General features: G+C 34.4%; 1 protein-coding gene across 3 annotated transcripts in view; it reads left to right on the forward strand.

Moving 5' to 3' along the window:
• Window positions 1-14,421, forward strand: part of LOC120779654 — a 57,662-nt gene that overhangs the window by 11,164 nt on the left and 32,077 nt on the right. Inside the window, exon 2 of one of the 3 annotated variants that reach the window (XM_040112012.1) lies at window positions 2,803-2,838. The exons of the other annotated variants lie outside the window; for them this stretch is intronic. Within the exon in view, the coding sequence (XP_039967946.1) occupies window positions 2,803-2,811 (9 nt within the window). The 3' untranslated portion in view covers window positions 2,812-2,838. Of the gene's footprint in view, window positions 1-2,802; window positions 2,839-14,421 lie in introns of those variants that run through there. 3 annotated transcript variants of the gene reach the window in all.

Below are 14,421 nucleotides of genomic sequence, written 5' to 3' on the forward strand. Positions count from 1 at the left end.
CAAAGAATTGAGGTTTTTTTCTATAATTGTTCTGTTAAATTATAAAAATCTAAGTTGCCTTTGGAAATGTATTAAAATAATAATACGCGCTATAGAGAGGGAACACATATTTTCGAAAATATAAGAAATCATCAAATAAAAATATATTTGCGCGGTATGTCATTATTGATTGAGAGTGGCTAAGCACACAAATAGAATACAAACGCTAATGGCAGAACCCTAGAATTTCGCTTCTCCCTTCGCTACGAGCGGCAAGCGTTTTGTTCTCGTTTTCATGCGAACAATGTGGCCATTACTCAATACGCATATGTAGTTTTGCACACATCTAACTTTTCAATTACAATTTTTCATAATATAAAATATCAAAACTGAAATCAAACTAGTTTATATATTTATAAATAATAGCATTCGACTTTGATTTTGAGTTAGTTTAAGAAAATTTCGAACATATTGAAGACATTTATTATAATTACTTCAGTATATCGAGATTGGCAACCCTGCGTTGTGAAAGAGCAAACTGCTGACGCGTTTCTACGGGGAAAACCCCAAATCGTTGGAGATTGTATGGTAAGCGGGCGGTAGAAGCGGTGTTGGCTTATCATTCACATTGCGCTCTCATAAGATTCATTTGGGCACTTGTGTTTGAAGAAACAGTGGTTCATAAACTGAAGTTATTATTAAAATTACTTTTATTAAGAAGTTTAAAGAAATAACCTGGTTTGAAACTTTTTGATTCGAAAATTATATCTTTGTTTGGAAGTACCTACACTCGTGAATAATTTTTTTCCATAATGAAATTAAACTAACATAAAATAAGAAGTAGGTTATCTGATTTCAATTTTGGTACAATAATGCGTGTAGCTACAGCAAATGAAATTAAACCAAACATAGAACTTATTATTTGAAATAAACTAAATTAAATGCTGTTATAAAGACATATTAAAAAAATGATTACTAAAATAAAATATTTATTATACTTTTTGTTATTTGTCTTACATTTTATAAATTTATACTAATTACAAAGAAACTTAAAATTGTTAAGCAATTTTACAGTTATTACCCACAGTGCAACTTCCCATATATGCGCGCGCTCTCATCCCTGCCAACCATGAGCGGGTAAAAAAACATATAATCAATGGGTAAGAAAGTGGGTAATCCATAAGGGAATCATGTGTACTTTGCCATAGGCCGAGCGGCAATTTTACCCACTCACGTACGTATACATGTGATCATACATCTTTGTTGCTCTCATTCAGCAGTGTCATATAAAAGAATATATCTGTCCTGCTCTAATATCCTCAATCGACGGCTGATGCAGGGTTGCATTTTAAACAGCTGATGCAGGGTTGCATTTTTTAATTCCTACTTTTAAAATTTATAAGAAAACTTTTTAATTTTTAAATTTTATTTTATTTTATTTTTTACATTTTTACGTAAAATTTATTATAATTTATATATAAATAAAATATGTTTAATTTAAAAAATAATTAATATCTGAAAAAAGATTAATTAAAGAAAGGAATTATTACAACCTGAAAAAAAAAGATTGGAAAAATATTATAAAAGACAAAAGATATTACAAAAGAGTGTAAAAATATTACAAAAGACAAATACCTGAAAATAAAAGAGTGTAAAAATATTATAAAACACAAATACCTGAAAATAAAATAAAGATTATTAACACCTGAAAATAAATAATAATTACATTGAATTTGTAAAAGAAAGATTAATTGTATAAAATGATAATAATATCTGTAAAAAAGATTAATATTATCTGAAAGAATAAAATATATTAAATACATAGCTGCTGCTGCTACTTCCAATTCAGTTCTGATTTCCAAAGCTATAAAAATAAATGAACTAATTATTTTCCAAATATTGTTAAAAAATCACATAAAATTCATTTACTTACCTTCTTGTTGTATGAGCCTCCTTTACGATGGTACGATCACGAACGACATGTGTCTTTCAATCGTTTTTTTTATTACCCTTTTGGGATTTTCTATTGTCACTTTTGACAATAATGTTTTCTCCTTCGCACTCATTCAAATAAATTAAGAAATGAAACAAACTTTTTTTCATAGCATTTAGGTAAACAAAAAATAACCCGAAAATGTGCGTTGGTGTTAGTGCATAGAGAAAACATGTGAAGCTGTATTGAAATATTTGACTCAAGTGGGTAGCCGTGGTTGGCAGGGATGGTGTAGCAAAATACGTTGCTCTCATTTGTAAATATAGAGTGGTAAAATACGTTTCTCTCACTTCCCTTTTCATGTTTGCCCGCGATGATCCCCTCATCTAGCCCTCAAAATGTACAAGCAAAATGTCACTGAGGGCTAATATGCCCACCCCTGCACTATACCATCGCTAAGCACTGGTCCTTCATGAAGCTTCATCGCCAAAAATTTAATTAAGGGGGTGTTCTCATGTAATCTATTTTTTTTGACAGTAAAACCTATTGAAAACATGCTGTGAAAAATTCATAGTATCTGATAAGTTACAGCTTATAGTCGCCGACGTGTCGTAAACGCATTGTTCTCGAATCATCATTTTATGAAACTGTCATGGTCTTTGCTTTATAATTTACATATGTATGTTCTTCGCCTCATTTATAGTTATCGTCCCTATCAGAATTGTTTATTTTCGAAAATATTTTCATATTTTTTTTTAACGATTTTTAAGGAAAAAAAAAAGATTTTCGTGACTTTTTGTTGAAATTCGACTTTTTTTTAATGAAATTGATTATATTTGGGAGGGACGATAGCCGCAGAACTACTGAATAATTCGATTTTTTTATTTCAGACAACATGAACAGCCGCTATCACCATGACCAGTGAACTACTTTTTTTGTTGGGGACTACTTTGGTTTAAAAAAAATATATATTAAAAATGTAAAAAACGAAATTTTTTTTTTTTTTCATTTCAAAATACAAATAAAAATATATTAAAAAATTAAAATGATTGAATTTTGTTGTCGCTTATAAAAATTTTCCTAAAAAGTGATAAAATGTATGCGTTCACATGAGAGTACCCTCTTAAGTTCATCGTTGCATTTTTGCTGCGATAATTCACGTCGAAAGTTGTAACTTGGAAATAAAGCACACCCTAATATACACATATTTATATCAAATTTAGCCAAACCTGGTACGAATTCTATCATTAGGATGCGGCCATACTATGCATCCTTGGCAAATTTTGCCTTATAGCCGAAACAGCCAAAAACGCTACTCCCTTCCTCAATTGCCTTCCTTAGCGAGCAAAATGTGTCAAAAGTTGAGCCCGTGGTAAAAACTAAGAAATCAGTCATCAATCTTTTTTTGTTTTCATTTGAACAATGTTGCCATTGCTCAATACGCATATATAGTTTTGAGCACATATGTATATGTTTTCAATTACAATTTTTTATAATATAAAATTTCAAAACTGAAAACAAACTATTAAAAATGGTTTATATATTTATAAATAATAGCATTCGACTCTGATTTTGAGTTATTTTAAGAAAATTTCAAACATATTGAAGACAAATTTTATAATTACTACTGTATATCGAGATTGGCAACCCTGCGTTGTGAGAGAGCAATCAGCTGACACGTTTCTACGGCAAAAATCCAATCCGTGGATTCCTACGGCAAAGAGGAAGGGAGTAGCGTTTTTCGCTGTTCACTTACATTGCGCTCCCATAAGATAGGTCGTATCAGCTGACACGGGCCACGGGTCTACGTTTCCTTCTTCATCGGCAAAACGTGCGAACAGTGAAAAACGTGGTAAAAACGCAGAAGTCAGCCATCTTTATTTGTTTTCATTTGAACAATGTTGCCATTGCTCAATACGCATATATAGTTTTGTACACATCTTTGTTTTCAATTACAATTTTTTTTTAAATAAAATATCAAAACTGAAAACAAACTATTAAAAATAGTTTATATATTTATAAATAATAGCATTTGACTCTGAGTTTGAGTTATTTTAAGAAAATATCAAACATATTGAAACATATTGAACAGATTGAATTATAAAAGTTGATAATTACTACAGTTTATCGATATTGGCAACCATGGGTTGTGAGAGAGCAATCAGCTGCCACGTTTCTACGGCAAAAATCCAAATGCTGTGAATTCTCACGTCATCCCACGTCAAAGAGAGCAGGGCGTTTTTCACTGTTCAGTTACATTGCGCGCCCATAAGATAGGTCGTGCCAGCTGACTCGGGCCACGATTTTACGTTTTTCACTGGTTGTGCTTTTACGCTTAATTCAACTAGTGAATTCCGTTTCGCCTTTCCGTAGTGACAACGTAGTTATTGTTGTTCTCTCTTCATCACATTTGGCCGATGTTGCCAGTGCTCAATTTGTATACATGGTTTTACAGAAATTTAGCTTTTCAGTTAAAATTTTCATAATGTTAAATATCAAAACTAGAATCCAATTATTAACAAGTAAGGAAAGGCTAAGTTCAGGTGCAAGCGAGCATTTTATACTCTTGCAACTTGCAACAATCAAAGCTAGGGAAATACTTTAAGGAATAAAACCAATCATATAGAGTAAAGTCAGCCGGATGTTCGAAAATCCTGATATTAGTTATATAAAGGGTTTCGCTCAAATTTATCGATTATAGGCACAAACTGGTATGAGTAAAACACGCTCTCTCAGTTTTATTGAGATAACTCACATATTGGCCGATATATGCGGTACAAAGTCATCGGAAGTTTTTGACATACAGACATACCATTATAAGAAAATGATTATCCTTTAATCCAAAAGTCAACTGTAGATACCGGGGCCTAACTATTTGGTACCTAGGGACTTGAACAGTTTTTGTTGGATTTGGGGAAATTTTTGGACGTAAGGTGGCACACACTAAAGACATAATTAGCGCAAACTTTTATCCCGTTATATTGATTGCTTCTTAATTTGTGTAGTGGAAACTGAACGAATCAAGTGGAATTTAAAATTGTGCTTTATGTGAAGTAGACCTGGTTGTTGTCCGATAACATCCATTTTCACAATATCACATAAGAATATAAAATGAGTGTCACATACTAACTTTTGTCGAATTGGGTTTGTCGGGTCCCGAGATGTGAGACTTCACCAAAAAGTGGTCTGTGCCACGCCCATTGTCCAATTTTCACACCGGCTCCTAGAAAGCTCTCTCAAACCATTTCGGTGGTAAGATTTAATGTCTATGGAGTATTTAGTTATTGATTTATAGCGCTTTTAGTAGTTTTTAACAGTACCGTTATATGGAGAGTGAGCGGGGTTATCCTTCGATTTCATCACATTTTCACTGTCGGTAGGAGTTCTTATAAGATCTGTACTTAGCGAATTTGGTTATTATAGCTTAAGGGGTCAGTAGGTTAATCTTTTTTCCAAATTTTTTTTTTGGTTTTGCATTTTATGCTCCCTTATACCCTTAGAATTAAGTAGAAATCCACTTTACCATTGGAAGGTTTCGAAAAAGGACCAAAAATAATAATACCGCTCGACGTTCGGAGCGCTCGGAGTGCACATTTTTGTATGCTTTTTCAGTACCTCAAACTTTAACGCGTTTTTCTCAAAACATACTTTTTTAAACTGCCGGACATGGTTCCGGTCGAATTACTCAACCGATTTGCTTAATTTTCTTTAAATTTTCACAAAACGCCTGGCTATCGTCCCTATATTTTTTTATAATTTATTGACAATGTTATGACAAAATTTATGTAAAAAACATGGGGAAAAATTAAAAACAACAAAAACATTGATTACTTTTTTATTTATCAACATTTTTTCATGATTCTAGTAGGGACGATAACCATTCACGTACTTTTTAAGAATAAATTGGGTTTTTGTGTTTCAGATGATCCAAACATGAGAAATCGTGTCCGCCAGTGAAAAAACGCATTTCATTCACCCAGCCATTTCTGCGACAGATGTCATGATATGTGAAAAAAGTTCTATTGTAGAATAAAAATTTCTACAAAAAAAAATGTCAAAAACAGGTCAGATTACCCTACTGACTCCTTAAATGGTTTAGGAGATTTACTATATATTAAACTTATTAGAAAGCGGGCTACACGCATTTTTTCAACAATATTTGCCCACAGGTGTCCCTTGCTATTGCAATTCTTGTGTACCAAATTGGGATTTATATCTTATTTTAGTGCTTAGTTATGGCACTTTATGTGTTTTCGGTTAATGGCGATTTGGGGGCGTGGCAGTGGTCCGATTACCCCATCTACGAACTCGAATTTTGAAGAAGAACACTAATTTTCGTATGCATGCATACTTAGTATCTGGGTTATACTGATTGCTGCTTCTGAACAATGCAGTTTTTTTTAGGACGAATTCATCAGATTTTTTTAATATCACAACAAAAAATTGCGTTGATATTTTCGTCTTCAAGGCATTGCGGCTATTTTGCTAGATTTTAGGCGAAGACGCAAATGCGACACCTTACACAAAAAAATAGCGGAATACCTGCAATATGGATAAAAAAGTCAATTATGACCTGAGATATACAGGAATATTTTCGAAGCATTTCACAGAGCAGTGCCATATTTAAACGGAAACGATGAAGTATATGCGTACAATTTAAAAGTGTTCCTTCCTCAAAAATAATACAATTGCTAAATATTGGGAATGGTAGAGCAGAACTGCAACCAAATACGAAGTGCAGCGGATCATAGCTTGCTCATTAATCAGTTGATAAATATCATGCCACGTGCATCTCAGAAGACTGATACCATAACATTGCCAGCCGACATTTCTTTTTTTTTCACGCTTCAGAACCGGTTCATCATGTGCAGTCCAATAGGCTGGCTGTCGATTGGACTCCAGTGTGAAATGATGGCATATTTCTATTGTCACACACCGACGCAAAAATTCGATTTTATTACGATTAAAGAGCACTCAAACTCTCCTCAGAATCAGCAATTTGTTGTTTTTGTTCGATTATGAAGTGCGCGGCACCCACTTCGAACAGAGCTTTCGCCTCTTTGGGGCATCCTCTGCGTTCATTGTCGTCTCTTTTCAACGGTTGAATTCCCTGGTACAGAGCCCAAGTTCAATTGGGCGATTATTGCTTCTTAAAAAAAAAAAGGACAATGGAGTCATGTGTAGAAGTTCACGCAAGTAGGGAAAGTTCTCTGATCGCCATTCACTTGGGAGTGACCAGAAACGATTCTTTTACATATGACTCAAGCAGCTCACGACTTCCCGGTCAATGCAATTCCACGTTCGTTATTTTTACTAATTTCATCAATCGTGTCTAACGGTGTTTAATCGCACGACCGAGACGGCCAATTGAGTGGGCCACTTCGTGAGATAAAATGTTCACCAAACTTGGTTTTCAATAAATCGATTTTGACATTCGTTGTGTGGCTGGTGGCGTCCTGTTGATGATGATTTTTCTATGAAAATCTGGATCATCTTCAAGTTGTTACTAAGCCAAATTAACGAACATACGACGATTCTGGTAGTCAAGCGGCTTCAGTTCTTGCGTCAATTTGATTTTGTAAATATGTAGGCCAAGATCTTTTGGTAAAATTCGCCTCAACGACGTAACATAAATGCCCAACGCTTGAGAACGACGTATGTGAGACTGATTTGTGTCTTCCTGCGCTGGCGCCAGCAATATTCTCGACATTAGGGGCACTTCTTTGCCTCACTGTCACGGAAAAATTTTGTACTGTGCCTGTGGATCAAATTTTTCCACTAGACGGCCAATTGTTGGTCTGACAGGACGATTATGACGACCAAAAATTGGACGTGGCGCTCTTAATGTTGAGACTACTGACTCCAAATTTCAGTACTGAATTTTTATAATTTTGACTCGCTGTAGGAACGTGTATCTTTCCATGATAAAATGGCAATCCTTACTGAAGAGAAATGTTAAAAGAGCGTGAAAAAATACGGTGTCGTTTGACATCCCTATCAGTCTACTTTCGTAGCGTCCCTATTGAAAACCCCGTTACATTTACCATTTATGAAGATAACACACTGACCGAAATATTTGACAAAAAGTCTGGTAAAATAAATAAAATAATTTTAAATAGTCCAAACCATATACTAATTATAGTTTGTGGATGACTATTATATTACGTTTACTTAATATTACTGCGGAATTGTACTTATTTACCGATATATGTATACGCTATAAATTTAACGGGAAATTTGAAATTCGTATATTAGATGTAGTGGGGCTAAGTGTAATATTTGACCTATTTCATCCATATTGGGTACAATAATAAGAGAGCGACGCTCTTTGAATTTCCTTACGATATCTCACACGTTCACGGTATAAAGTCCAGAAGGTGGAAAACTTTATATTAGGTATATAGGAGCAAATGTTAGTATTGACCGGATTTTGTCCTATTTGGACTCAACGAGGCACCATTACAAGGGAAAGTTGTTATAGTTGTTCTATAAGTTTTACCAATATTTTCGGGAAGAAATCAATTTCCTTATCTGAGGACCTCAAAATCTATAGTCCAATTTCCATTATCATAGGACGTGAGTATTTCGAAGACACTATTTGTGCAGGGTTTTATTCGAAAAACTTCATTAGAGCTTGATTTCCATTCTGTAAAGCGAAATAATGATAATGAAATTTTAAATTTGTATTTATGGGAAGTAGGTATGGTTGTTGTTAGGTACTCATGTAAAAGGCAACGCTTGTTGTCCGTACATCTAAAAATTAAAATATTTGTGCGAAATTTGGTACGCAAGTTTTTTGGCAACACTTCTTTAGCCAATCCTTCTAAATAATTGTTGGCAGCCAGTGAAATCATAACGCCACGAGAAGGCGAACCCGATGGAGCAGACGTTCCGTTGCCCAACCCTGAAGAAGTTCGAATAGCAATTACCCGTCTAAAGAACAACAAAGTGGTGGGGACCGATGGATTTCCGGCCAAGCTATTCAAACCCGGCGGCGAAGAACTGATAAGGAGTATGCATCAGCTTCTTTGTAAAATATGGTCGGATGAAAGCATGCCGATTGTGCTCTGCCCAATCCACAAAAAGGCAGACCCCACAATCTGCGCCAACTACCGTAGGATAAGTATCCTAAAGATCGCATATAAGGTTCTATCGAGCGCATTGTGTGATAGACTAAACCCCACCGCCAACAAACTGATTGAGCCTTATCAGTATGGCTTTAGGCCTGGAAAATCAATAACCGACAAGATATTCACCATGCGCCAAATCTTGGAAAAGACCCGTGAAACGAAAATCGACACACACTATCTCTTCGTCGATTTCAAACGTGCTTTGGACAGCACTAAAACGAGCTGCCTTTATGGTGCGATGACTGTGCTGTACAGCATTGTAAGATGACGTTGATCAATACCAAATTTCTTCTAAATAATTGTTGCTCACTGTGTTGCCACTACGAGTGGGTTGATTGGTTGGTTGCAGAGGGGAGGCGCGAGTTACGATCTCTGTTATTTTAACAGAAAATGTATTTTAGTTGAATAAAAAATACCCCGATTTACCGTACTGAGCGGTTTGTCGTCTTGTTCTTTATTGATTATGTTCTTTCATTCTTAAACTATACTTAGCTTACTTTACTTAGAGCCCTTATGCTGACTCGACATTTCCCGCTATCAACGAACCGGCATAAGTGATGTAAGCAATTTAATGTTTATGTAATACGATACCCAGAACGTTTAAATTTACTACTGTGATCAGGTATATTTTTTATTTATACTTCTTGTGTTTTTCGAATTGGTAAATTTTTTTCTCTGTTCTCTCTTTCAAAATTCACCTTTCAATTTGATCACAGTATTAGATATGTCGGCGCGCTCGTGCTTGTTCTTTCTTTAGTAGTAAAAAGCATAAAAAGCATAAAGTGAAGTTATTGTTCTTTAGTAGAATAAAAGTAGAAAGTGCTAAATAATTGAATCGTCTACGAACAAAATAAACGACATCAGAAGTGGGATCGGATAATCCTACAAGAGAAGATTCGTTCCAGATCCTCGCAGCGTTTTATTCACAGAACCGGAATCTAATGTACATAATCAAGTCCATGCAGATACCAAGACCGGTGGCAGACGCAAAGCCTGTTCACGTTGATTTGCTAAAGTTTAATCTCTATTGTGCCGGAGCGGATGACTCTGCATGGTGTACAACGGACCTGATTTTTTGATGAAACTTCCCTCGAAGGTGGGGCACATGTGATAGTGTTGAGCAAGGCGCTTATGCAAGGCAGTTATGTTTCGCAGGCATAACCAAGTGGAAAACTAAAGACTTGGAGGAAATCGCAGTGTCGGGAGCGTTGGCACACATGGCGCAAACCGACAATAGTTTGTTGCGCCGGATATGTACCACCAATGTAACAAGCAGCAATGAGCTACAACAACTGCAGGCCTACGCTTTTAAGAATTGTAATATGGAAGACGATGCGTGTGTAACCGGCCCAGGCGGAGAAAGTTCAAGTACCAAGAGAAATTTCACTGTTGACGAAAGATTGGCCATAAATTTGTCGAATGCCCTAGTCGAATGGAAAAGGGAGAGGACGCCAAAGGAAACAATCACAAAGGGAGCAGCAATTCAAGAGGGAAAGAAAATGTAATGAAATGGGACAATACGCTACTTCATGTCCTGAAATCCGGACCAGCGAGAGTGAGAAGATATATGAGAAGCGTGTAGATATTTGCACTTTAGTTTCGCCAAAGGTTGTGATAAATTTATCAGGTGAGTCCGTTCCATTTTGCTTTGACTCTGGAGCTGGGTGTTCATTGGCAAAAGAAAATGTTGTTTGTGTTTTCAATATACTGAATGTGCACTGATGTTAGTGTAAATTATGGTTGGTTGGTAATTTCGAAATTGAATTATATGAATCCGAATGTTGACTTGAAACGGAATTCTAATCCATTATAATGTTAGGGATGTAAAGCGCAATGCAAGGTAGGGGCGAAAATGTAACAAATAAAAATTAAGTGCTTGGGAAATGGGAAGCGACTGAAATTATTGAGATATCGAAGCGCGTAGTGCGCAAATAGATAGTAAAGGGAAGTGGAACAGTAACAATTGTGCAACGAGGGCGCTCCCTAATCCTTATAAGTGCGTCAAATCATTATACAGTGTGCCTGTGTACGTGTGCTAGTGTGAGTTTAATTATCAACTCGCTTTTGCATAGATTAGTTGATTCAAAATAACCAAAATTTATGAATGGTACGTGTGCCATTTTTAATTAAAGAATCCGCTGTTTAAAATTGTAAGAGTGTAAAAATAACAAGTAAATAAATAGTTTAAAAAAACAAAAAAACACACTTTAAAAACATATCAAACTAAAAAGTGAAAAATAATTCCTGCATTATTGTGAGAAAAGCGTGGAATGCTCGATGTATGAAAAATATGGCACCAAGCACCCCACGCTTTTCTCCCAATAATGCAGGATTTATTTTTCACTTTTTAGTGATCTGTTTTAAAAGCCTGTTTTTTATTTTTTTTTAACTATATTTATTTTTATTTTTTTAGTTTGATGTGAGAAACCCCAAATTTGTTAAAATATGAACTATGACATGTAGTATGGGTTAAGTAAATCGATAATTAGGCAGCATTTAATATCTACTCCTCACCTTTCATTGACTAATTGTTATATTATTTGCGACCAAGTTCTATTGACGACTTTACGAATTATTACTTCTTAATCGAATCATTTCTTCTAAAGCTTCAATGTTACATGGGGTTTTACCTGTCAACTTTGAACAGTCTAGTTCTTCAATTCGAGCACCGTCCAAAGATCTACAACGACTAAGTGCTACCAGAGAATATGAAGTAATATAGAATGCGCATCATGGCAAATGACAAAATTTCAGTTTCGGGTGCGGGCGGTAAGCAACAGGGGGAATTTGGTTAGCAGAACTTGAACAACGGAATTATGTTAAATTTCATTTTCTTTACATTGCGAAAATATGCATGAAGTTGAAGTTTTGGAACGTCGCGCCTATTTTTATATTCTTGTTGCCTATTCGTAATATGTCGTGTTTTTTGTTGTTGGCTTTTTGAAAGAAGCAATGGTTTGTATTTGCGATCAAGTCTGTTTTTGTATTTACGAGTAAAAACAAGAATGCAGAAGCAATGACGCTTTGCAGTGTATTTTTCAAAAGAATTTTAGCTTTGAATTGACTTTTGTTTTTGAATATGCTCTGGTTAGAGCATGTATGTATATGTTAATATGCGATTGATCTTCTACGTGAATGGATGTATGCTCCCTGGCGCTTGAAACAAATTTTGATTTTTGTTTGTATACATATCTATATTTTGACGTGGTTGATCCCAATTTAAAATTTTTACAAATATTTTTACGTGGCTTGTTCCAAATAAACTTATTTGTATACATACTCCAAATTTTTAATTGTTTTTGTATTTACATTGAAATTGCAACGGTATGGCCGCAATTCAAAATACTACAAGGACAAATAAAAATAGTAGAATTATTTAAATTTCCCGCTGCCGATCTTATTTTCGGTCAAATTTGGCGGGAAAAATGCAATGTTGCAAATGAAGATTATGACGAAAAACTTTGTATAATATTTGTCATAATCACTTCAGCAGCACGTTCATCAGGAAAAAATTAAAAAAAAAATGATGCAATTCCAACATTAAATTTGCATGAAGATCATTTATTTTCTGATGAAGACCTTGTGAAACCAGATATTCCCTCGAAGCGACCCCACTGGGATGATGTCGCATTAACTGTGAAAAAAAAAATACAAGAATATCTAATTTTTATAGAAAAAAATACAGCGATTTATTAAAGAAATTTAGAAAAATCAAAGCAAAGCTGAGAACTAAGGAACTCCCTGTTTTGAAATCTGGAAAGGCAAATTTATGGATGTAGCAAAACTAAATTGACTCTTTAAAAAATAAAAGTTCTGAGTCCAAAACATTTTGCAAGCTGCTAGTAAGCACCTGGCCAAAGGAATATTCTGATGATGTGAAATATTTGGCACAAAATATACTTTATATTTCACAGCCAACTTATTCCTTTCTAAGGAATAATTAAATTTAAATTTGCCACACATAAGCACTTTAAATCGGTGGGCTCCAATAAAATTCCTTCAACCTGGTATCAAAAATGTCGCTATCGATTCCATCAAGAGTATGTGTTTAGAATTAAAAGAAAAAAATGAAAATCACTTGGTACTTTTGATGGACGAAATGGCAATTCGAAAGGAATTAAGAAATAATTCAAAACTGGATTTGATTGACGGATTTGAATGTACAGGCTTCGAGAGAACAAATAAAATTGGTAAGCAGGTATGCGTTTTTATGCTGAAATCAATGTTCTCTAATTGGAGTTCAATTTTAAATTATTTTGTTTCTGAGAACGGATTAACCTAAAATATTTTATGTGGAATTATTAAAGAAACTCGGAGAATGATAAGTAGCTTTGGCATAAATATAAATGTACTAGCTTGCGATGAGGGATCGTCTAATCGAAAATGCTTTTCTAATTTTGGGGTTAGTACAGAAAAGCCTTATTTTAATTTTGAAGGGAAAAACATTTACTTTATGTTTGATTTCCCATATTTGACTAAGTGGTTACGGAATGGATTGCTGAAGTGTGACCTAAAAACGCTCGATGGTATTGTAAGTTTTAAAGTCATACAAGAGTTGTGGGAACGAGAGGAAAACTGTAATAAGAAGATGTGCCCAAAGTTGACTAGACAACACATATTTCCAAACTCATTTGAAAAAATGCGAGTTAAATTTGCAACGCAAGTGTTTAACAAAACAGTTTAAGCTGCTATTAAAACTATTTGCGATACATCGGGTTTCAAGCAAAGTCCACAAGCGGTAGCTTTATCATCGGTTGAATTTTTTTCGAAAATTGACAAAATTTTTGACTGCATGAATAGTGGATCATTGTACTCAGATAATTGTTATCGCTCTGCTATTGAACTCAACAAAGAACCACATAAATTTATTCAATTATTCTTATGCTACTTAGAGGGAGTTAAATTTGTTAAATTTTTTTGCACCTTCTCTATACTTTTAAGTTCTCTGATTGAATTCTGTATAACGGTTCGATTGCGCGGCGATTCTCTGAGTGACATATTCATGCTTATATTGAATTATATGAACCATTGTCACATATGCGTGATTACTTTGTGTTATAAGAACCATTGTTTTCCGAAGAATGGTAAAAATTGTATGTGATAAAATTAAATAAAAAATAATTTTAAATAAATTATTATTTCAAATAATTATATTAATTTCGTCTATTATAAAATGAACTTAAATGTGCTCATATAAACACTTCCATTCATTCCTTCCATTTCTTAAAAAAATGAATGACCTTCATGAAATATGCATATTCGCATTATTTCGTTATCATTTCCATATTTGCACCAATAGAATTTCTATGGCATATACATACATATGTATGCACATATATTATTTCTTCGGCACATTTGTCTGTATGTTTACGAAAGCAA

This window comes from Bactrocera tryoni, unplaced genomic scaffold, assembly GCF_016617805.1.
Source record: "Bactrocera tryoni isolate S06 unplaced genomic scaffold, CSIRO_BtryS06_freeze2 scaffold_11, whole genome shotgun sequence".
NCBI lineage: Eukaryota > Metazoa > Arthropoda > Insecta > Diptera > Tephritidae > Bactrocera > Bactrocera tryoni.